The following is a 25,817-nucleotide window of genomic DNA, read 5'->3' as shown; positions in this document are numbered from 1 at the left end:
GTAAAGTAAAGTAGAGACCCCTGAAGTGTTGTCATGTGTTTGCATGTGTGTAGTTACAGACAAGTGTCTCATAACTCTGTTAGTAATCCCCCTTTTTAATGTATCTGTAATCTAATTACATCCTTTTTTCTGTAACTGTGATGGAATACAATTGCCTTTTTTTATGTCATCCCATTACATGTATTCTGTTACTCTCCAAGCCTGTTTAGTTACTAATTACTCTGTAGATTACATGCTGCATCAGACCCAAAGTAGCGCAGTTATTATATAACGTTATTACGTGAAATCTTTACTTTTACAAAAGTATGAGTTCTGGTACTTTTTACAACATCGCTGAGATCCCGAATTGTTAAAATTAAAATCTATTTTAAGGCAAATCATGAGGGTTTCCATTTTTGTGAGTGAACCTTTCCTCTAAGTTTGGAAACTTGTCATGCACACAACTTTTACTGCTATTAAAGGGGCTGTATGTACGAATTGTAGTTGCAAACATTCAAAAATCAACCAAAAATATCAACAGTGTGAATTAATAATAGTCTTTGTGTTGTGTTGCAGAGATAATAACTTAAGTTACTCATGCTAACCAGCTAGCCACGGCCCGCCAAGGTCCAAAGCTCCTGTGCCAGTGGTGTAAACACCAACACTCCCCTGGCCCTCTGAGCTCCACTAGCTGCACGGCTAACTGAGCTAACTATTTGTTTTGAGTATAAATTTGACAGGTGGCCAACTCTTGACATATCGCACCTTCAAAAACATGCTGTAATATTACTTCACTGCATTTGGCGCATGTCAGGCATACTTCATGACTGAACGCCTGCTGCTGATCTGAAGCACTTTAATGACATAAATGGATACAACTTGTTAACAGCGTGTTGTGAGACATAGAGCCCTGGATTATATGACTTCCCCTTAAAACTAGAGAGGTTCATTGACAGTGATGAAGTCATCACAAAGACAGTTTGAGATCGCATGACCGATCTATTTCCTAATGATTTATATCAACAGCCGAGCAGCTTGCCAAGACATTGCGGCGCTTTTAAAACACACTGTTAGCGCTGCAGAGATGTGTCTGATCCTGCAGATGTGAAACCAGCAGATCTGAGGTCAGAAGATGGGAAGGAGATTCATGTAGAAGGTGCAGACGTGACATGCAGCAGTGGCAGTGTGTGGAGGAGTTTTAAAATGTCTGTTTTCTTGCCCTGTGCATGGAAAAAGGACGAAATTGATCAAATATCCAACCCTTGCAAGTATCAGTGAACGATCCGCAGTCCTCTTGACAGTTTATTGTTTAACGACAGCTCTAACAGGTAGCTGCTGTGTGGTGCAGGCGGTGTTTTCTATCCATAAGAAGAAAAAAAAAATGTGTATCAACTCCTGTATACTTGTAATCTGATTGCTTGATTCAAATATTATGTTATCAAACAGATAAAATGTGTGTTGTATCAGTGTTTATGTGTGTTTGTAGAGACGCATGTGTGAACAAAGAGAGAACATACAGAACGAGGCGCAAAGATGAAAACTAACAAATATGATGGGGATTTTTGTCTAAAAATATCAAAACTAACTAAAGTTTGGAGTTGCAGATGAAAAAAAATGTACATCTTTTTAACAAATTTCAACAAATATGCAAAATTCAAGGTGTGATTTGCAACTTTAGGTATTTCCACCTCACATCAACCTTTTTGTGGATGTAGGTAAATGCAGGTTTTGACTGATGATTGATGTAAATTTTATTCAAATGTTGGCGATAGGGCTGGAAAATTCCCTGTCGGATCATAACTTTAAACAACACCTTTAATATAATGTAAACTACTGTTAACAGAAAAGTATTGATTAATCGCTGCTTCAATGACATTAACAAGAAAAGTGATAAAGAATTAGACTAAAAACAAACACATCTTACAAATTTAACAGGCAGAATTGTATTTTTCCTGTAAATGGTTTAGCTCCTACCACTAAGTTTTTGGTTTAAAGCTGAGATTTTCCAGTTTTTGTAGTTGCTAAATGGTAACAACATACTAATGTTGATATGTTGGTGAAATTTGGTGTAACACTAAAGACGTTGCATTTTCTGCAGCTGCAGATGCGCTTCATCCTTTGAAATTGAAAACGTTACTCATGTGATTGTCGGGTTGCACCTGTGAATTTTACGGTGCCAACACTGTCAAACTTTATGATTCATCCAGTTTCACGTTACCTAATCAGTTGATCGTGATTGCATTCAGTTAGACTCTTGAATTACATTCGTGCAAAGCTTGTCTCTGCACTTATTTACTTATTATTGTCTCCATACACGGAAGTCAAACTTTTACTGGATGCAACTTTGCATGTCGCCATTTAACAGAAGGGCTGAACCACAGCTAATCTGAAGCAGCTGAATTGGTTGGAAGTTGGTGTCACACAAGAATAGACACGTCCAAAGCACACAGACTCTTCTATTGTTTTTCCACTGATGACAGATAGCGCTAATAAAATCGATGGTCGAGCTGCAACGGAAAAAACAACAGAAAAAGAAACGACAGGAAAAAAAAATCCCACAAGAAACAGAAAATCCACTTAAGAGAATAAAGTACTGACCTCAAAGTTGTCTGATCCCACACCGACCAACATACTGCAACAGTATAGACCATATTCACACAGCGGCCATTTTCCATCACTTGACGTCACATTCAATGGGGTGCTCACATACTGCGGTAATGTTATGCTGCTGCTTTCCAGGATGCAAGCCGTGTAAACACAGGTGATCTGACAAACGATTAGCATTTCACCACTAATTTATTGATCGGCAACTGAAAAGATGATGGACAGTGAAAATCTGGGCCATATTACATTATCCATTAAATTTTCAGTGGCAGATAAACCAGGAAGCAGTGAAATGATAACAATTTGTCAGATTCTCTATGTTCACAGGACTTTACAGGAGCCTGGCCGCCATGTGAATATGGTATGAAGAGGAGGGAGGGACAAAAAAAAAAAAAGGTTAAAAAGGCCTATCAAGGTTTAAACTGTCTGCCATTAGGAGGCAGATTGCACAAAGTAGGTGGAAAAACAATTTCTTCACAAGGTTTAACTGCACAGCCTGAGTTACTTTAATACACGTAGGCTGTTGCAAAGGTCCTGGGTTAAAATTACATCAGTCGGTTTCAACTGCAGCTACTAATAAAGTGCTGATTGTTAATTGTTAACAAAACATCTCCTCGTGCAAGCTATTTTCAGAACTCTTTTTTTATTGTGTTTTTAAATTGTGATGGGTTTCCTGGTGTAAATGACACCTATGTTTACCCAACAGCCGTAGTGAATATTTACTTTTGAAGATTTTACAGACAAAACTTGCCATAATCTCATCACATACGTGTGCAGTCTTGCAACAGGAGTATATAAAACAGTAAAACCCGGCACCTGGACCAGTTAAGAACGTGCTTTTTTACGGGGCCAGTTTTTATAGAAGTGCTTCTACTTTTGATGCTAATTCTTCTGAACTTTTCCCACTGGGAATTGAATCAGCAATGTATTAGTCTATTTCTTGCGTAAATATCTTCCATCATTTACTCTCCTCTGAGTTCTTGATGCCCTGAGCCATCCCCTCACAAAAAGTTTGGCTCACGTTGCCTGTCGTTTATGACACCTGCAGCGCTCCCCACCAAGACAAATAAAATCCCTAATCTAATCACATTGATACTTCCGAGACAAGTAGGAACTCCATCAACCAGATGGTGTATGAAAACACGCGGAGGCTTCCTGTCTCCAACCAGACTGCAACGCATAGAACGTGCAGTTTTTATCATTATACTGAATGAATAAATGTGGGAGTCACCTTTTAAAAACGTAATATTTGATCTTGAAGGAAGTAAAATCTAATATCACTGCTGTGTCGTGACGCACATATTTGAAGAGTGGTGTTTGTTTTCCATTGCTGGGGGCAACAAGGAACGGAAAGGTTCCTGAATTTTGACAGATAATCAAAGGAAGAGATTTTTAAACTAAACATTTCAGTTTGCCTCAAGCACTTCTTCCAGTGTCTTTCAACAAATATTTCTTTGTGTAAATGTACTCAAAGAGTAAAAGTGAAAAGTGTCCCTCTGAAGGACATTTCGACTGGCCATTCCCGTGCAAAGCTAACTGAAGCTAACTGAAGCTCACGTTAGTTGATTGTTTAGTCTCATTCCAAGAACATCAAATACCGACATCATGGTTGGTTAGTCGGTCAGTTTGTTGGTTGGTTGGTCGGTTGGTCGGTTGGTTGGTTAGTTTGTTGGTTGGTCAGTTTGTTGGTTGGTTGGTTGGTTGGTTGGTCGGTTTGTTTGTTGGTTGGTTGGTTGGTTGGTTGGTCAGTTGGTCAGTTTGTTGGTTGGTTGGTCAGTTGGTCAGTTTGTTGGGTGGTTGGTTGGTTGGTCAGTTGGTCAGTTTGTTTGGTGGTTGGTTGGTTGGTTGGTTGGTTGGTTGGTCAGTTTGTTGGTTGGTTGGTCAGTTACAAAAACCACTGAACAGATTTCCATGAAACTTGGATGGAGGATGGGTCTCAGCAAAAAATAGACCCCATTAACTTTTGGTGAATGGATCATGATGATAAAAATCAGGCGTATTGAGGTGGCAGGTTTCTATGAATGAGTACAATTTGATGCCGATCTATCGGATTTGAATATGTTTTATTTGATATTGGATTAGGCTTAATTGAACCAAAGGTGACTGTTAGGCCTTGGTGGAGGTATACACTCTACTGAGTGCAACTCTAGAAACTGTAAAACATGTCTTTATCTATTTTTCAGCATTTGTTTTCTCTGCACATTTAGGTCACCAAAGTTGCAAAAAAGTTACTAAAAATGAAATTGAATTAGTTAATAAATGCATAAAACAATCTCCATCTCTGACACCTGTGTTTCATTCCTTCACGTTCATGCTCACGGAGCCTCGAGCTAAAGGTCTGTCTGACTTAACAGAAATGATGTGCAGTTATTCAACATTAACAAAACAAAACTATTGACACAAGAGCGATGAGAGATCGGAGATGTGATAGGAGCTCTGGAGAATCCACGCTCAAAGAAAAGTCAATATTAGTCCTCGGTTACCCTGTCACACGATGTCTACACAAGCTCCTTTCAAATAATCGCCTCAGTGCTCGCCACCTGCGTGCACACTGCCATCACGTCCACCCACACACGTACGCACTGTCTCTCATATACACACACAGATACTGTATACCTGTGTTACTTTGTGCACCCTCAGGCTCATCCTATATTATAGTGACCCAATTTTAAGACTATAAAATTGATCAAGTATTAAGTAACTTAATTTTGGTGCTCTTTAAATGAAGAGATTTCATGCTTGATACCAAAGAATAAGGCTTTTACTCAAAATTTCATGTACTTTTAGGAGGAAGTGCACTCAATATACATGTAAGAGCAAACCAACCAATGAATATGAGTAAGTGTCTATAGGAGCCAGTGAAATCCATCATGTAAGATGGTGTAGCATCATTTTTTTTTTGGGAATCAGTGACTGCAAAAGATGTCAAACAGGAATTTGAATATTTGCATGTGCAGCCACCTCTGTGGAAGTGTGCTGTTATGTGTCTATGCTCTGGACTGTATGGTAGACTGTCACCTGATACTGTTTGTCAGGATAGTTTAAATATCAGCTAAAACTCACGGTCCTCTGCTTACATCTCATTATTCAATCTGCCAAGGACTTAAAGTAGGTGTATAATTACCTCCTAATGTTGTTGTCCGTTGGTTGGTTGGTTGGTTTGTCAGCAGGATTACACAAAACCTACAGAATGGATTTCCACGAAACTTGGATGGATTAACTTTTAGTGCAGATCCAGGAATTTTTTCTCACTTTAATTAACATTGCGCTTGAGTTTTGTCACCATTTTCATTTATTTATCAGGGAATAATGCATGAATCTTGATAAAAAAATTTTTAAAAAGCCGTATTGAGGTAGGTGCTATCTATGATTGAGTGAAATTTGGCAGCACAGTTGATCTATATCAAGGATGCCAAAAGGCCAAAACTGAAACTTAATGGGGGGCAACGGGTAAAGCTAGCCTGCAAGCGCCTGTTACATTCATTGATCTAATAATCAAAATGGCTCTGTTGTGTTAGACTCCAAATGGAGGCCCAGCGAGGCAAGTGAGAAACAATTTCAGATAACATAAGTCTGATCTAAATTGTTTTCTCACCTGTGTTTATGACTAATGAACACGTGAAAAAAAGGCCTGAAAAGCTCTAACTGTCACTCTGCCCACAGGCCCCACTCTGGGCAGCCCTGATCTATCCAATCATGATCTAGTGTCACCAATTATGTATCCAATTAAATGTCGAATACATAGTGTGTTGCAGAACATTATGTTACAGTGAAGTTGACCTTTGACCTTTTGGATATAAAATGTCATCACTTCATTTTATTCCACAAGACATTGGTGTGAACTTTCGTCATAATTAGCGTACGACTTCTTGAGTTATTGTGAGGTCGCAGTGACCTTTAGCTACCAATCTACTCTGATCATCCTCAAGTCCAAGTCGACCCTGAAACTGACCGAACTGCAGCTTTAATTAGACGATAGTGGCTCTAACCCACTCTGGTGTAACTTAAGGTCAAAGTGGTAGAGGAAGAAAAATAAACAAAAACAAGCAAGACTGGTATTAACCCCTCTCAAAAAAAAAGACTACTTACTCATTGTTTCAGTGTTAATTTAATCATACAAATGCTTAATTATAGATACAGGAAAAAAAAGCTTTATTTTGACAGTTTCTCTTCAGATAAATGTGCTATTTTAGGACTATGTAAACTTTCATCTCATCCACACACCATGCCAGCCACCCATCTCAGATCCGTACATAGTCACAAACTAAAAACTAGAGAATGAATCCAGCCATATTCTGATGTCTCACCATCTGTCTCTTTCTCACACACACACACAAAAGCAAGCTCACAAGAAGGAACCCCCCCCCACCCACACACACACAAACACACACACACACAGAAAAAAAAAAGACTGACATGACTAAAAGAAGCAATGCAGAACAGTGTATACTGTTTGGGAGGAGGACTCTCAGTACAAGTAACAGCAGCGCTGCAACACAGAATGCTGGTGAATTTTAACAAACGGAAACACATCATTACCATCAGTAACATTTCGATGCTCATAACCAGGTAAAGTTCGATCAATTAAACCCTCAGAAAATGCTTATTTTTTTGAATGAAATGTCCCATTTCAATCAACGTCTACCATTTTATTTAAGGCCCAAGATACATGAATAAAACCCACTGAAAGCTGAAGCAAAATGCAGGTGTGATAGCAGACAGACTGTGTAACTTATTTGCAGTAAACGTCATGAAAAAAAAAAAATAAATCAATCTTCATTTTTAATATCAGACATCGATGCAGTGATGGTGTTGATGTTAAAAAAAATGCCAGTTAACAATACCATGAAAAAAAAACCTTAAAGCTGTGAAGAACATGAGCCTTTAGGGGAGAGCAGAAAAGCAAAGCAAATCAATAAAACCTTCCAGAAAATGCTGGTATCACAATCCATCATCAGCCAAAGAAATCACCACATTTCCTCCTCAGAGGTGGTGGACAGCGTTGTGCAAATAGCAGTAACAGAACATCAGTGCTAATCCTGATGCAAACCATTAATTTTCATATTCAAACAAACAGTCTTACTAGAAACCTCAACTTATCTCTTTTTCTTTACTCAACGTGACGTCAAGTCAAGTCAAAGTTGGTCATCTGATTTTTAGCACCACCTGCTGGTTGTAAATAGGACTTTTTGTATCTGCAGTGCACAGTAAGACAGCAAATAAATAACAACAGGGCAATTAGTGAGTCAGTTCTTCCAAATGGTGCAGAATCACTCGACAATACTTCAGCGGCGCACACCCAGCAAAGCTCTCTCGATAGTGATGTGAATGTAAATAGACACGTCATCCTTTGCCCAAGTAGTATACACCATTTTATGTCAGTTAAATCCAAAGAGAAACCATGACATACATGCACACACACACACACACACACACACACACACACACACACACACACACTCATACGTCTAGTACACATACCGTAGACATGGTCTCAGAAAATACACTCACTCGTCAGGCAAAATAGATTTAGATGGCTTTTTCAACCCTTCCTCTCGCCTCATTTGCTCAAACTCACTCGCATCCTTTTCGCACTTCAGCATCTATTTAAAGCGAAAACCCACCCTAAAAAGAAAAACACACGTCTCGTGCAGTCAGAACCTGCAGTCGGTGTGGTCTGACGACTGAACAGATTAGTGTCTTGGTTCTCTGGATTTTATCTTTGGGAGAGACAGGGCTCCTACACAGGGGCGACTCGTATTTTCTTGAGAAAACTGGAGGATATTTGCTACGATCTATGTTTGAATTTGAGTATGTGGTGTTCAATGTGTATCTGAAAAACCCCAAAGATATTCAGGTGACTGTCATAGGAGAGAAAATACATTTGAAAGTAATCACATTTAAAACTCTGGAATCAGAGATTTCTTTCATCTTAAAAAAAATACTCAAACGGATAAATCAACTGTCAAAATAGCTAGTAATTAATTTTAATTAAAATTTTGATCAAGTTTTAGTGTTATCCGACCTGGCTCAGCAGCCTGGGTTCAAAGAGGGTCCAAAACTGCTCAGTTAACCGTTTGTGAGGTCACCAACAGTCCTCTCAGTCTTAAATTCAATTATCTGCATTACAATAATACTTGAAACAAGACAGATTATTCGTTCTTGAAATATTTTTGAGGTTTAGCACACTTGAGTTATTGTAGTTATGTTCCTGACTTGGGTTAGGCTGTTTGGCTTCATGATGCCAAATTCAGATGTTCATGGAGAATTTAACAGATATGATGCCATGTTTGTTTACCTTCACAAATCCGAATCTTTAATGGACAACCATTTTAAGTTGCTCCATGATGTGAATGCTCACAAGATGTAAACATTAGAATCTTTCCCGTCTCTACTGTCCAGATTTGACCATGAGCAATTCTGTAAATCATTTCTGTGTTTTCTGAATGGCAAAGCTCAGGTATTTATCAGTCTGATACAACTGGTCAAACTTGTTTAACATCTCACATCGTTCACCAGGTTTGTGTGTGAAACTGGTGTATGGTCCTCCCCTAGAGGAAAACTACAAACTATACACACACTCGTAGTAAAAAATATTTTTCAGTCTCTTCCGAACACTTTAAGGCCTCAAAATGATCTACTATAACAATTAACTTTGCACCATTCCCTGCAGTTTTCCAACATTTTCAGACCTGTGTAGGAACCCCAAAGAGACAGACAGATGTATGCGATTGCCTCACGGGATTATCAAATTGTATGCAAATTGTTTAGGGTTGGTTTTCCCTTTAATTAGGCGTGTTTTAAGGTGGAAAATAAAAATACTCGTGTGTATCCATTTTTAAGGGTTTATAGCACTCTTAAATGAAGCATTCACACATGCGAATCCGGGTGTTGATGTCAGATGGGATGTAATCCATCACCCCACTGTAGTTTGTGTTTCTGTGGAAAGGGCCATGAGGCTGGGGAGAGGGTTGTCATGAGTCAATATAAAACAACTGTTCCTCCCCCCCTCCGACTCCTCTGCGTTTAAGGACTCCCAGGGTGTTAAGGTCATCATCCACTAAAGGGGGGGGGGGGTCTTTGTCATTCTAGCTCTGTCCAAATGGATAGGGTCCATGAATACCCTGGAAAAAACAAGAGAAAAGGTTGTTACAGTCGTGTACAGTGTATGTTTTTCTTGTGAGAGACTTTGGATATATGTGGAAATGAAAGTAAACTGTTGTATCATTCGAACCAAATCGATGCAAGTTCAAAACTTCAGTGTATGTATGCTGCAAGCTGCAAAACATGTCTGTTGCAGTTTCAGGGCAGTAACAAAACCTGCAGTACGTGTAGGAACTAGCACAGCCAATGTCCTTTTGAATTAATGCCTCATTTAAATGTGGTTCTCATCAGTCCAGTTAAACCACCCAGGAGAGGCCATGAGCCAAAACTGAAGGAGGGCTCAGCTATGAGAGGTGTGACGTGATACTGCTGTAGAACAATACTGTGGCCCCCCCTGAGAGATTAAGGTGATCCAATCAAGTCGACTCACCAGAGATAGCAGGAGTTTTCCCTCAACAAAGACCACAAACTTTAAGATGGATGTATGACTTTTTTTCTTTTGCAATGCATGTCACAGCGAATTAGGACAAGAAATCTGCAGGAATGCGTCCTAAAAACTGGAAATGAGGGAGCATTTCTGTACTTCCAGTTCCCTCAACTCAAGAGTCAATGGGGTTTTCAGTTAAATGCCTGAAATAAGGTCTGTGGTTATCACAAGCTTAAGATTTGTTTTTAAAAGAATCACAAAAGTGGTGATCATCTGTGAAGATTATTTTACTGAACAAAATGTGTTGGTATCATAAAAAGAGCTTATTTTCTGCAATAATCAAAAATCCAATTCAAAACTCCCATAGGCTTTTTGTCAAGAGAACTGTGGTGATGCTAACTTCCAGGTTAGCCTCAAAAATACGTTGTCGATGCTGCACTCTACATAAGCATTGATCGATTTAATAGAACAAATACTCACGTGGTGGTTTCCGTATACCTCATCATCTTAGCCTTAGTCATAGTAGATCTCTGAAGATGACTTTAATATCATCTTTGATATTAATTTTAAGACTTAAGTCGCAGCCACAGTAACAAGACTACATCAGGCTCTAATGATCATAAAACACAAGAAAACTATGAGAAAAAACATCTATACTCAGGCACTACTAGTGGGGCTACTCTAACATTCGGGCTGAGCGGAGAGCTGAAAGAAAGGCCATATTAGCTGACTGGAGTCTGCAACCTCCAATGACAGCGGAGTCACGACTGTCAACAGGACTCAGCTCAGTTGGCCTCAGCCTCCTCCCAGCGAACACAGCTGGACACCAGACAGGGACAGAACACAACCTCTGAGACTGACAGATGCCAGTTTGAAAACAGGGGGGTCAAGTAAGGAGGTGATTTACAGCAGCTCTGACCAGAATTATCGCTCCAAGGACAAGAAGAGGGCATGAAACTGTAGAGGAGCGATAGAGTCTGGCATCAGCAGCAACATCTCACTCAACCAAACCAGAGGTGTTTGTGACAAGACAAACCAATCGACTGTTTTGGTTTAATTTTTGTTTATGTCAAATTTGAGTGAGGTGCGTTTTATGAGTTAAGAAAGGAAATTATCTTGTCTTAGTTTGGTAAAAGAAAAAAACTTCAATTCATCTACATCTACCAGCTAAAACTTTGGAAGCTAAGTATCATGAGACAGGACGGGCCAGGGCTAGCTAGATAGCAGACTGTTTGTCTCTCTTTGTAATGTTCATTTTTTCAATCGTTTAAATGAAAACTCTTTGTCAAATCTTATAAATTGTTCCTTTACAGAAGCCACACCTGGGCCAGGTGTATAAAACTGAGCATATAATCGACATCAGATACTGTAGATGGGGGCACTGTCATGGTGTAGGCTTCATGAAAAGCCTGCTCACATACAATTGATCACAAGGACTACTTTCTGAAATAAGTGAACTTTATGAATGTGGTGAAAGAAGTACTGTGCTGTAGGTTTAAAGTTGTAACTTTGTGAAGTGTGAAACCAGATATTTGATTCATACATACCTGACCATAAGTCACCACAGAAAGATTGGTTTGGAGACCATTTGACGCTCTATTTACAGCATTATGAGACAGTCCATTTTGATCTTGCTGGATTGGCTCTTGTGTACGTTCCCAGGCTCCGCCGGGATCTCTGAAGCTGTTGTCAGTGGTGTCATGCTTGTTCTTCTGTGGCGAGGCGAAGGGGTTGAAGTCTCCCTGCACGTTGCGCTGGGGTTGGGTGTTGAATTCTGTCTCGAACGAAGACAGCTGCTGGGTCACGCCGAGGAGACCTCCAACTTCTACACTAAGAATCACCCAGATTACATCTGTGAGAGAAAAGAAGCAAATGTCAACCTACCAATCTGTGATTGTGAATCAACCTCCAGACTAACTTTTAATACTGGTTGCAACTTCTTAGTGTAGGTGCAACCAACAGTACATTTTAATTTCTTCCTTAACACATTATGTAAATGACTGTAAACAGGAATAACTGTGCAGATACATGTTTTTCTTCATTTAAATCACAACACAGGCAGCGAGAAATTGCTCTAATCTCTTTATATTTCGTGTATGAAATTATTATATCTAAAATATTCTTTATAAACTATGATAATCTGGTCGTGTCGCCTCCCTGCCCGCATCCAGGAGCCGTCTTACTCCGTCTTCCTCTCCTCCTGTGACCCCCTCATGGCAGAACATTACCAGAGGAATCACAGCGGATAAGGCACTTTAGGATTAGGAACAGGTGGAGCGCCTTATAGTGTAAATCGCACATAAAATCCCACAATCCCACACTGACAGAGTAATTTACAAAAAACTATCAATGGGCTGACATTTGTTCAAAGGCGACCGTCTACACATGCAGGTGGTGTTTCAGTGCGACGAATGAAGATGTTTAGTCGCACCCAGGAGCCATGTATGAATGGTCAGACAAAACCAGCTACTTAAAGAATTTCCTCAGTATAAGTTTAATGGCATTGTGACAAAGAGAAGATTACCAGAATGCTAAAAAAGCCCTAATAGATTTCTTTTATTAGAAACATATCAACACTGTTGATTTCCTACCTCCATAGAATAATCCGGTGGCTGTACACATCCTCCACTGGCCCTGGTACATGCCAGGAGCTGTGGGACTTCGCATCTGCACACTCACATCTGATATTTCCTGGGGGTCTAGTGACTTTACTATAACTGTGTTTACATGCCCAAACTGATCCCCACCAATGTACTTGAGACTAACCCCAGGTGGCCACGACTCTGCACCTGTAACGCACAAAGAGGAGAGCAGTCATAAAAACAGTTGTAACTGACATTTGCTCAGGCGGATGGATAGTACAGATTCACAAAGGCTATTTTTACTAAACATGTGAATGTAGTGACATGCTCCACACCTGTGTTTTGTATTCTCCAGGTCTTTGTGAACGGTGTATCTGGAGGAACTGACTCTCCTTCCCCAATTGTCACATCTTCAACAAAGGACATGGATGGCGTGTTGACGTTAGGACTTTCAAAGTCATAATATGCACCAATAGCGGCCTGCAGGTTCCTGTTCCGACACAAAAGGAAGAGCATGGTGTTATCAGGAGCATTCATTCAAGATTTCTTAATATTACAATAGAAGTTAACAAAGAAAATCAACAGTCACTGATTTCGTATTTTTTTTGTGCACACTGTTCGTTCTTCGGGATACTTTTTCATCATTCCCGAGTCATGGGGTCCTGGTGACAGAGAGCTTTTCTAATCAGCTCCCTCAAAAATGATTTGATCCAGTGTGACAGTCCACCAATCTGACACTGACAACTAAAAGAAAAATCCATCCTAAAGCAGAAACCACACAGATTATACAGCTCAGTTACAATTTTGTCATTCTGTCTTAAAACGGAGCATCTGGAGAAGAATCCTGGAACGGGGGAGAAAACTGGGACACAGATTTCTAATCTTCTAATGGTGCTTTTTATTTTATTTTTGTATGCAAAGCACTTTATACTGAAGCTGAAGCAATTGTTCGATTAATTATTAATTTTCTGAGTAGAAATGTTCACTTATTCCAGTTTAAAAAATTTAAATATGCACTTATATGATAGTAAACAGAATATTGTTGGGCTTTGGACTGTTGGAGGAAATAAAACAAGCAATTTAAATATGTCAAACTTGGGCTCTGGGAAATTGTTATGGCCTATTCAAATACACTTTTATTAGGTTAAACATTTCCTTTAGGGAATAAGAGCAGAGATGCTGTTTTACAGCCAATTGCAGATATTTTAAGCGTCTGGCGATAAAGCCGGTAGACAACCAAGGGATGCAATTTTGAAACGAAAGGAAATAACCCACATCTGGCCAAGATCTCCTGACTATTAGGTGCCAGTGCACTCAAAATGAACTACGTCATCGAGTGCGTTGACCGACTACGGTCTGAAAGCAAAAATGTAAATGCCTGTTTTGAATGGTCACAGTTGAAAGCAAAACATAGTGGTTTCAGTCTGTCTCTCCTCAAAGACATTGTTCACACAAAAGTGACATATTTTTGTGAGAAATACAAAATAGGGCTAGAGACAGAAGTTCAAACCCTGCTTACTTTCTTTTTCTTAAGACTATGAAAATGACATGTTGAGCGAGACGATGTAGTTCACTGACCGGTTTAGCACCAAAATAGATGATATTTCACTCTTTATGACAAACTGTGACTTTACTGACTTTGAAAAATGTGTTTTTAATTCACAGACATCAAATGTGTAATTCATCGCACAATTCAAGTGGGATCAAAAATGTTTTTTTCTCCATTAACTACTGTTTTAAATAAGGTCCCATGAGGTCCACCAGAAGGGACGTGACTTCAGCTTGCTATTAAACCCATCCTGCCAGATTAACATCCACAAACAACCACACCTCTGTTTTGTCTCGCAGACTTTCTGCTGTGAATCCAAAGTCCCTGAAGTTGAGGTAAGCCTGAAGAACATCATCAACATTATCAGGAGTTAGTTTTCAGACTTAACAAAGCTCCTCAAGAGCCCCAGAACACATTATACAGCTGTTTACACAGACTGAGCAGCACGTGTCATGTGTACCAAACTGATTTTTATGTGTAAAATTGGTTGAAAACCTTCAATGAGAGGGATAACTGTATCATCTGACTTTCTTTATTAGTTCGATGATGATCCTGTGCAAAATATGACAGTGTGCAAGATGATTTTTCTTAAAAAAAGTCATGAGACTGATGATTTATGATCATGATTTATTCCTGTAAAACTCCACAGAAGTGGTCAACTAGTTTCAGTGGACCAACTCCTACTACTGTCACGTGATGATGTCATCTTTCCACTGTGTCACGGTGATTTCCACACTTTGTGCTCCAAAATGAAACTTGAACACAACAATGTGAATCCTGCTTCTTCTTTTCTTTTCTTTTTCTGTGTGTGTGTGTGTCTGGATTCTCCCTCCTGATCGAGGCTATCCACAGCTGGCTATGTGAAGCCACGATGTGTGTTGATGACAGAGACATGTCTTGATCGATACCACTTGTTGTCAGCTGTTGATAGATCACGACTGGTTACGTCATCACACTAACATTAAGTGACTGGTGCTCGCCTTGAGTTGTGGCTTCCCGGAGAGCGTGGTTTAACTGGCCCCGGGTAGTATTATGTAATATGGCTGATGATCTACACCCAGGGCTAACTGTGCTTGAATTAGCCACCTAGCTAGTTAGCTACCTTTTGCTTTCTGCTCTTCCAGTTATTTCACCTTAAGACACCCCACGGCTGGGACAAACTTTACCGTTTCACTTCCGTTTGCCCCCGAAATGATCGCTGGGAGTTAGCTAACTAACCTAACTGCCATTTCCCGTGTAGGAATGATGTAATGAGCCTCTCGACTTTTAACAACACTAACTTAGCACCCCGTGCGCCTGCCTCCATTTTTGTTTCAGCGTTTTAAAAAGTATGCTAACGAGCTAATTATTCAGCTAAGGTTAGCGGCAGGTTGCTGTCCGACAACAGGCCCTCCGCATCCCCGCACTCACCAGTTGGTCATGTCCAGGAAGAAGGCGCAGCCGGCTGGGTTGAGCTGGAAGCCCAGCAGCCTCTGAAACTCCGAAATGAGGACGTCTTTGTCCGTGGTGCCCATGCAGCTGAACTTCTGCATGAGCTCCGCGTCCACGTCCATGTCCGTGCCCTCCATGGGTGGCGGGTGTCCCGCAACAGAGACGCGGGGTGGTACGGGGCTCCTCTCTCAGTTTAGTCCGAGGCCTTGTCCAGCCATAACAACCAGCTCAACAACAACAACCGTGAGTGCGCATGGCACGACCAGAGGGACGATGTTTGACGTTGCAACAGCCCGCGCGTCACCTTCGCCAATCACGTAGTGGGCGTCGACGTCATCTGTTGCTATTTGCAGCCATCTTTTCATTGGTTTGTCAATGAGTCCAGGTTTCTGCTTCTTACGGCTCACTACCATATATGTCACAGGTTTAATACAGGATGCATGTTTAGTTTCTATTAATATTTCATTATAAATGCTGACATTAAATCATGAAAACACTATTATACATGTAGATTCTCCTCAGCTTTACTTTTCTGGAGATAAATTTAAAGGGTAAGTTCACCCAAAAAATAAAAATTCAGTCAGCATCTACTCACCCCCCAATGCTGATGGACAGTCAGGTGAAGTTTCATGGTCTGCAAAACATTTCTGGAGAGTCACAGCTAAATAACGTCGCAGCTTTCTCCTAAACAACGTTAAGGACTCGTGTGAGCTCTGAGTTTCAGAGTCGTTCAGGCCACTTGTGGGTCGTTGATTTAAGCGGCCTCCATGTGGGTTGTTAGGGCTAGGTGAGCCCAGGTGTGAATGGTTGTGAAGCTGCCTGGGGAGGGAACTCAGTATTGCATTGTAGCATGATAGCTTAACAACCATTCACTTCACAAGTGGCCTTAATAACTCTGAAACTCAGAGCTCACCCTGTCCTTAACGACTCTGTAAGGACATTCTCACACAGAGTTAAAAGCCTGTATCTCCCCTCCAGTTAGTAAGAGCTGAACAAACCCTTTGGATGAGAGGTAAAACATCTTCAAGAAACTGAAACATGTCCAGTTTCCTACAATACAGGACCTAGAATAACCATGACCTGGATGACTGCCTTCATCAACTAGATGGGGACTTGTTTTAAAACGTTAAAAAACAACTGGAAAAAATAAAAAAATGTCTCCATACAGGTTGTCGAATTCATTTCTCGAACATTTACACCCTCGACACACAATTTAGCTCCTCAACTCACACCAGACATGGTGACCGCTAATGCTTTTAGCTTAGCATCTGCACTGAATATTTCTACTTTAAAGGGTATAAATAAAGTCTTTTAAAATCAGTTTACGATCAAAATGGCTCCGTACAGCTTGTCCAACATCATCTGAGGCTGGATCCAAACTGAATATCATTTCTAGCGAACACGATTCAAGTAACGCTATAAAAAAGTAATTGTGTTACACATTCATAATAAGTTTCATATTGCAATGAATTGTGGGTAATTAAATCAGTGAAGTCCGGTGAAGTCTGCAGTCCAAGTCGGCAGAAAGACAAGACTCAAGGCTTGCAGATAACCTGCAGTGAAGTCCAGACATTCGAATGCAGCCCAAGTCTCCGGGAGCCTGAGCTTGTGCCCCCACTTCTGATGTTCTCAACTTTCCTTGCTTGTTTGGAAAATAAGCCTTTACTTGTGAAGAAAGTGAATAGTAAATTAAGAAGGTATTTTTGTTATTGATGCGGGTACCTGCGGCCACGCATACATGATGAAGTGTATAAATTATATAGGTCTTCTTGAAACATAAGAATAATGCTTCATCTGTGAAGTACCCTTTTTTCTCTCTAAAAATGGTTCGATTTTCTACTATCAGTTGGATTGTTTTTCTTGTTGTTGAATTTGTTTATTTATTTGCTATTTTGATTCAATTTGTTTAGCCTACTTGCCTGGTGCAAAACATAACTGAGCACTTGTAGCTGCTGTCCTTTCATTTCCAGGGTCTTCTTCCAGTGACAATCTTCCAAACAGCTTATAAAAGAGTAAATTGGAGTTTAACCAGCTAGAAGCTAAAATTCTGCTTTTATAGTAGCTAATACATCAGCAACATAGCGACCTGACGTGGGGCCATTCCTCAACTTTGGAACGACCTCTCAGAATCAGCACATTCTTTTGAATTACTTCCTAAAACCCACTGTTATAGACTTGCTTTTACAGGAAGTTCACCTTTAAACTGGCATTCGTCTTTCTATCTTTTATTCCTTTTACTGCTCTTAGTTTATTTCTCTGTTTTTTATTCCTCTCATTTGATGTCGTCATTCTTTCTGGATTTTATCCTTTTATTATCTCTATTTTTGCGCTACTTTTTCTCTCTCTTTCTTTCCTGTGATCTTAATTTTTTTATGGCTTTAATTCCTTTTACTTACAATTACTCATATTGTCTGTTTGTATTTTTACATTTTCTGTTCTGCTTTCTTGTTTTACCTCACCTTAGACTTGGCTGCCTTGTGTTCGGCTTGACTGTTGAGTGTTTATTCCTGAGTTTCCTGCTTTTGCTTGTTTGTCAAAGCACTTTGTAAAGGTGCTATATAAATAAAGTTTATTATTATTTTTATTTCGACTTTGAGTTCATTTAGCTGACACTACTTCTGTATGTATGAATGCAGGAATTTGACATGTAATTGAGAGGAATTACAACTTTTACTAAGTAAATGTCCATCAAGGTGTGCTTCACATTAGTTTGACATTGATTAAGTTTTGGCCTATTAAATAAACCATTAAATAATCATGAAAATTATACTTAGAGTGGGTTGAATATAAACAAAGGTTGACTTCAATCTGTGTCACAGTCAGACACTGAAACCTTCAGAAATATGATGTAAATTTAACACGTAATATTTGGCTTTTAAAATGTATTATTGGATAGACTGGCTGACGAAAATATCTTTTCGTGTAGCACCTTATTTCTGAATGAATTATCGTGTCTGATTGAGATTAAAACCAGGACAAAATAAACATAACCTCTGCTTTAAATCAGGCGGAACCTTTATGGGTAGGCGTTTTGTTCTGGTGGGAACACTTATTGCGAACACCGGAATCGCGCTCTCGGCGGAGATAGCTGCCGACTCTGCTGCCGATCATGCCGAAGTAAGTTCAACTATTATCTCTCATTAATGCTCAATCTCTGATTGCAACTTTTAAGCGAAATTAAATATTGTTCATGTTTATATTCAGTAACGAACGACGATAAATTAACGTCAAAAACAAATGAAACAGGCCGTTTTGTTTCCAGCATGAACGATGTGAGCTTTGTTTGGGCTGCGTCTATTTGCTGGACTCAACCTCGATGTGAACGTAACAGTTAGCTTATCAGTCAAAGACGAACAACAGGCCGTGGTTTTAAATTATAAATCTGTTTGTATTGTATGTTTAGGACTGTAGGAGTATGTTTATCCATGTGTAGTGTAACAATGAGGTGGTTCTACTGATTTTTGATATTAGTTGGTAAGGTTAACGTGGGATCAGACTTGTGACTGGGTAACGCTGGTTTACGAGGTACATTTCAGGTATAATAATGCTGGTTGTGTATTTTGTTATTAAAACACCATCTAACTTCAGTTTACCTCCAAGGTGGACGTCGTGGCTGGAGCTACAGCTGCAGAGAAAAACCCGTCATTACAAAATAAGTGTCTTAGCTAAGACAGTTAATAGAAATAAAGAGTATTACATGTGTTTTATTCCACCTTATGTTTAGGGTGGCATGTTAAAAAATGATTTAGATATAAATATTACATTTCTGTAGGATGTATTTGTATGTATTCTGCTTGTAAAGATGTCCTGCTGAACAGAAAACTACGTTAGTCATCCTAAAATGAATGAATGAATGAATGAATGAATTAAAATGATAAAATGTTTTTACCTAGGACATCTTATAACATCTGCACAATATATTTATACTCTTTATCCCCTTCCCAACTGAAACACTACTCAAAATTAGTTAGGGATATTGTGATATGGGTGCATATGCATGTGAATGGATATGCAATAAAAGTCAAATTAAGTGTGTCACATTATTTATTGGGGACCAAAAGTATTCACAAAATAAAAAATTCAGATGTCACAGAATAAACAATCAAATGAAACCCTAAAATATCCAAATATCCATAACTAATGTTGAGTAGTGTATAATTGTAAGATGTCTATGTAAGGGATTTTTAATGTGTGGACATTACATTAAAGATATACAGACCAAAGGGTTTGCATGTAGTATTTCTGTATTGTAGCTTGTAAAACCAGAAAAAGGTGTGAATGAAATCTCTTGACTCTTTAGTTTCACAGCTCACTAACCAGTCTGATTTTACACATTGATATATGCTCCAGCTTTAATGTAAATTATACTGTTTGGGGACTGATCATGTCTACAACTCTGCATTTTTTGTTCTAACCTCAATCATTTCTTATATTAACAGGTTTTACTGTGATTACTGTGACACCTACCTTACACACGATTCGGTAAGTTGTGTTTGTGCTAAGTACCAAATTACATTGTTGAGTAACAAGCATGAAAGAATCTTGTCTTCGGTCTGTTCTGCTCCTGTTAAATACCCGCAAACTTGCTCTTTTTCTGTTCCAGCCATCAGTGAGGAAAACCCACTGCAGCGGCCGAAAACACAAAGAAAATGTGAAAGATTACTACCAGAAATGGATGGAGGAGCAGGCTCAGAGCCTGATCGATAAAACAAGTGAGCAAATGACTGTCTCAGTCTTCTAACGAACTCTCAGTTCGTTGAGACCCTATAACTCAGATTACTAAGAATTTAAAGACAGTGTAAAGCACAAAACTGATCTGGATTTTAAAAGAGTCAGCCCCTTGAGATGCATCTCGTGTGGCCAGTTAGTTTAACTCAAATATGAAAGTGACCTCTAGTGGCAGTAACATACCACTAATGATGATTTATTCGGTTGTTATTAGGTGTTTGAGTAAAGCCTTTTACATAGCCCACAAACAAGGCATGCTAATGCAGGTGTGTGGGATATCAAGCTCTTTGCTTAAACTGCACTATGTACACCAGCTTACTCAGGCCCCCTCTGAGATTACAAGCAGCTAATCCACATAAGGGATTCAAAGCCCATGTGGGGCAAGAGTGTAGTATTGTCCACACCGGAGGAATTTATTGCAAGGAAGAATTTGTTCTGTAAAACAAAATGAAGATCCTCTCAGCATGTCAAAATGTTGCAGTTGAGTGGACGGAAGCACTGCAGCACATGTTTTTCTCGACATTGTTTATTTTGCAATACTACAATATTAGAAACACTCCTTGAGATCCACGTTCTGTTTGCATTCAAACATACAATATGAAACGGGCTTAAATAATTCTTTACAAACACAATAAGCATGAAGAATATTCTAACCGTGAAACGTTTGTGTGGTTGTTTATGTCTTAACATTTTGTCTTTTCTCCCAACAGCGGCTGCCTTTCAACAGGGAAAGATTCCTCCCACACCGTTCCCTGGTGGCCCTCCCCCAGGTGAGTCTATCATCTTTCAGCTCTGCAGTAATTTGATTAAGGAACCGTAACATGGACACTGGCTTTTCATAGAGTAGGGATGACTGTGAGCATTTAGCTCCATATCAAGGACAATTGAAATAAAATTCATTAGAATAAACGTTCCTGCATAATTTACAACTAACAACTAATTTAAATAGCTGCAACAATATAAAATCACATCATGTTCCATATTAATTATAATTTTTGTAGAAAGAAACTTTTTAGTTTAGTGTTTTCCTCACTGCTCTTTGTTGTTGTTGTAACATTTTACTAACCAACTTTACTGATGAGTTCTGGTGATGCAGAAGCAAAACATTTAAGGTACACTCTGTGTCTACTGAATGCAAATAAGATGCATTTCTATTTTATGAAATAGGTCTTTCTTTCACCCCTTTGATGTGTGACTTTTACAACACATAGAGATCCATAGAGGCCAAATCACTTGTGGCTAAATTTGAATGAATGAATTTATTAATTTATTTGATGATTAAAGAACACATAAACACTACGCAGGAGTCAATACATGCATTAAAAAACATCAAGGATAAAAAACAAACAATACATACAAAGGCTTGTTTCTATAGTAGTCCTTCTTGTAAAACACATAACACAAAATAACAGCAAGACGGTAAACGAAATGACAGGCAGCTCTTGTTTCTCCTTTTTCATAAGATCAAAAAATTGTAATTGAACTACATTGTACTCTGTAACCATTTATTTAAGGCCACTAACATTTTCCTCTTTATAATACAGGCGGTCCTCCTCGTCCAGGCATGCTACCAACACCCCCCATGGGAGGTCCACCTATGATGCCCATGATGGGGCCTCCACCACATGGAATGATGCCCGGTGGACCTGGTAAGAAACACGTTTCTTTGACAAAGCTTCATTCGCTCCTAATGTGTGTAAAAGTTCTTTCACCACCTGGATGTGTTCGGCAGATTAATATTATTCAGACAAGGCTTCTATCACCTCAGTTCAGTCAGCTATTAGGGAAGCAGACTATTGGCCACAAAGGGTTTCTTCCGTTATTATGCAGTTTTTTTTTATTGCCCCATATTTCTGTTTCCTTGTTAAGAGTTTCTTCAAAAAATAAACCTGCCAACAAAAGGCCACTGGTGCACCAGTTCAGTTGGCTTGTACTCTGGCAATTAAGAAGTCCATTGTCCAGGGAAGATTCACATTTTGGGATGATTTATATTTCCAGTTCAAAAGCAAACACACTTGTCCGTCATGTTGCCTCTCTCTTGCTTTCTTGAAGAAACATACATTCCTGGTGCATCACCTGACATAGACACACCATCTACCTTTACCCAAATCCTGTCATTCAACCAAAAGGTGCTCGATCTGGTGCTTAGTTTCTAAAACTACAAACAGAATAAGGACATTAAACAAAAAAAGTTATCAATAAGAAAAAATAATAATCAAATAGTGATATGGCTTCTACAGGTATGCAGAATAATCTGTCCACCCAATACACCCCTCTCACAGATGAATGATCATTTTTTAAGTTAGTCAGTTAATTCAATAGTAAATCAACATGAACACGACATCAAGATTTTTTCTGTTTTTATATCATTGTACTTTAAATATCTTTGGTTTTAGACGTGTTAATTTTCACTCTAAATATAAGATTTTGGACATTTGTACTACTTTCTAAAATGTCATGGATTGAATGATGAATTGAATTATCATAAAAAATCATTTACATCATCCGTGATTATCTGTAGCTGCAGCTAAAATATGCTGCAAGCTAAAGCCGATCACATTCTAGTTTGCACAGAATCAGCAAACCAAAAGAGAAAAGGTTAAAATATTTCCCCCTCGACGTCACATTTAATATCTGTTGCCATAAACCAGCACATAAAGCTGCGTATCCTGTCACTGTCACTTTCAGGAGGCATGAGGCCGCCGATGGGAGGGCCCATGCAGATGATGCCAGGACCACCACACATGATGCGTCACCCTCGACCGATGATGATGCCAGTCAGGCCGGGCATGATGCGACCAGACAGATAAGAGCGAGTGGATTTTCTCCGCTCTTTGTTGCCATGAACAGACTCTGTCTAGTGAGGACACTTGGTTTAACACTCGGATTTATGAGTACGACTTTTTAAATTCTGTTGGTTTTTTTTTTGTCTTCAATCTTGATCTGGAAGTCCCTGACATAATTATGCCATTTTTGTGTAATTACTTCATTTTGTGCCGGAGTCGTGGTATTTATTCCTCTTCACCTCATCAGAATTAATTTTAGACCCCCGTTTTAAAGATGTTTTGTTAACGTCCTCTTGCGTTGTTGTCAGGATTGAAATATCTCGTCTCACTTTGACAAACTGTTCAGCAAACATTCAAATGATGTTTGATTTGACAATATTTGTTACTATATTTTTCTTTTTATTCCAGGTTTTACATGTTTTGTTGTTTTTCACTGCATTGCTTTGATAAATAAAACAGTGATTTTAAACCGGTTGCTCTCAGATTGTAGTCCATATCAACAAAGACAGTTTTTAATGTTTTAAAGGACTGACGGACACAGGTGTCTTCAATTATTCTGTCTGGTTCAACCTCTTGTCTGGTCGAAGCTCTTTATTTACCATGAAAACAGGATAACTTCTCCTATCGGGTGCGACAAAACTAACAGGAGAGTGAGGGCAATCTAGATCCTGTCCACTCGGATATTTGCAAAAAGAACATCCTCTGCGTTTTGGCCTCCTTGCCCCCGCCTGTCGCATCTTCTCGTCCCCACAGTCGCAGTCAGTCAGTCAGAGCTGCTGTAAATCGCCTCCATAGTGGATCCCCTATCTTCAAACTGGCATCTGTCGGTCTCAGAGGCTGTGTTCAGGCCCAGTCTGGTGCCCTGCCGTGTTCAGTGGGAGACAGGTGACTGAACCCAATTTCCGGCTGTGACTCTTCCCATAAGCCAAGGTTGCGATAGCGGCAAGCTCTGGTAAACTAATAGGGCCCTTTGCCGCCATGGCCAACGGCAGCTAGTTGCTACAGCCAAAGAGTAGCAAGTCCAGTATAGCGAGCAGCTTTAAGCTTTAAGGAGGGGCCTCCTATAGTTTTGGAGCTACCTTACCCTGCCACTATAACTTCCAGGATAGAGCGAGGAGGGAAGTCGGCAGTCTGATGTGACTCCGGCTGAGCAGCGGTAACAAGTTGCTCTTTTTAATCGCAGTAGTCTTATAATGTAATGAGTTACTTTCAAAGGTAACTACCCAACACGGGCCTGAAATTATGGCATGTTGAGTCCTTGACTTTGAGGAAATATTGCTTATATTTGATGTTAAAGGTGCACTATGTAGTTTGAGGAAAGACATTTAAATCAGAAGTGAAAGATTTTCATTGACTGATTTTACTTTTTCATGCCTTTTTTTTCATGACTGAATAAACAAACTGACCTTTAAGGACAACACAATTTCATACTTTTTTACTTTGTGTTTATATTTGGCGGACCCTGCCACCTTTCTTGCTTCAAACAGTTTTCTGAGGACCTTATTTTCCTCTGAGAACAGCTTGTTTATTTTGTTTTGGAGAATATGAATGTTTGAATTTCTTCTCCAAATTCTCACATTATCAAACTGATTACTTTTCCATACTGTAGATCGACTAAGCGTTTATTAAAAAATGTTTTACCCTTGAACTTGCCAAAACATCTGCCAAAAGAAATTGTTTGCTTTTGCTTCAAGAGGAAGAAAACTAGTTAAATGTGAGCTGAATCTTAATCAAAAAAGAGCACACTTCACATTAACTTAATGTCTGCATAACGTTACCTTCACATATCCTTGCTGATCCTTTCAAATTTTACATCATTCTCCATTTTAAACAAACTCAAGCATTATTTGTGTCACTGGACAGCATAGAGATCCTTGATTTGGGCCAATCCCAGCCACCTGGGCTTTTCCTAAATGAATTTGACATGTTCTCTTTGCCTGAGGGTGTAAATGTGTTCGTCAAGTGTGTCAGCCCTTTTGATAAATACACTGAGTCCTGCCCACTGCATTTCTGGGATGAGCATCGTCCTCTTGAAACCCTGAATATTGCAAGCAGATTTAAAAACAGCCGGATGCTGAAAATGAGAATGAAATGAAGAAGTTGACCCGGCCCTCATTAGTTTATTCAGTGAAGCATGTTTGAAGAATTACAGCTCTTATATAAGAATCTGTGGCTGTTAGTGAATCATTATCTCAGCTGACGTTTGTGTCCACAATGCCTCGCAAGAACTCGGCAGCGCTCTCTCCTCACACTCGGATGGACTGTAACTTCTGTATCCACAATCGCAAACATCTGTCCATGATCATGGAAGTGTCTCAACAGATGGAGCTAGAGAGTCGTAATGCTTTGCAATTAGAACCAGGACACTGGAATGATGTGCACTGACTGATTATGTGCTTCCATGGACTGTCAAATTTCTTTGTATCTCACACTCCCAGAGGACATTTCTGTGGCTTTATGGTTTAGGAAATTTCTAGGCCACATATAAAAAGGAAACAAATGTGTTAGGGGCAATAGCCATATGCTTCACGCTGTGTTTGCCAATTTATATACTTGCAGACTGGGAGGAAAAGCAGTGCAACGACGACGACCCGAACTGTTACAGTGCCGTGTGCAGCGCGTCGGAT

General features: G+C 39.5%; 2 protein-coding genes across 2 annotated transcripts; one reads left to right on the top strand and one right to left on the bottom strand.

Annotated features, from left to right (window-relative positions):
• Window positions 1-6,672: 6,672 nt before the first annotated feature.
• On the bottom strand, window positions 6,673-15,958 carry ilrun (inflammation and lipid regulator with UBA-like and NBR1-like domains). The gene is made up of 5 exons (XM_084349904.1): window positions 15,656-15,958; window positions 13,032-13,186; window positions 12,706-12,903; window positions 11,662-11,966; window positions 6,673-9,707 (listed from the first exon to the last, which is right to left on the bottom strand). Exons 1-5 carry the CDS (start codon window positions 15,811-15,813, stop codon window positions 9,672-9,674), a joined length of 852 nt encoding a protein of 283 aa, XP_084206030.1. The 5' UTR covers window positions 15,814-15,958; the 3' UTR covers window positions 6,673-9,671.
• A 2,747-nt stretch (window positions 15,959-18,705) lies between these two features.
• On the top strand, window positions 18,706-23,659 carry snrpc (small nuclear ribonucleoprotein polypeptide C). The gene is made up of 6 exons (XM_084348320.1): window positions 18,706-18,793; window positions 20,116-20,158; window positions 20,280-20,388; window positions 21,115-21,174; window positions 21,949-22,053; window positions 23,093-23,659. The coding sequence occupies exons 1-6, from the start codon at window positions 18,786-18,788 to the stop codon at window positions 23,212-23,214; spliced, it is 447 nt and encodes a 148-aa protein (XP_084204446.1). The 5' UTR covers window positions 18,706-18,785; the 3' UTR covers window positions 23,215-23,659.
• Window positions 23,660-25,817: the final 2,158 nt, after the last annotated feature.

This window comes from Pagrus pagrus (assembly GCF_965226575.1).
Source record: "Pagrus pagrus genome assembly, chromosome: 3".
Taxonomy (NCBI): domain Eukaryota; kingdom Metazoa; phylum Chordata; class Actinopteri; order Spariformes; family Sparidae; genus Pagrus; species Pagrus pagrus.
This window is presented reverse-complemented; position numbering and strand designations above follow the sequence as displayed.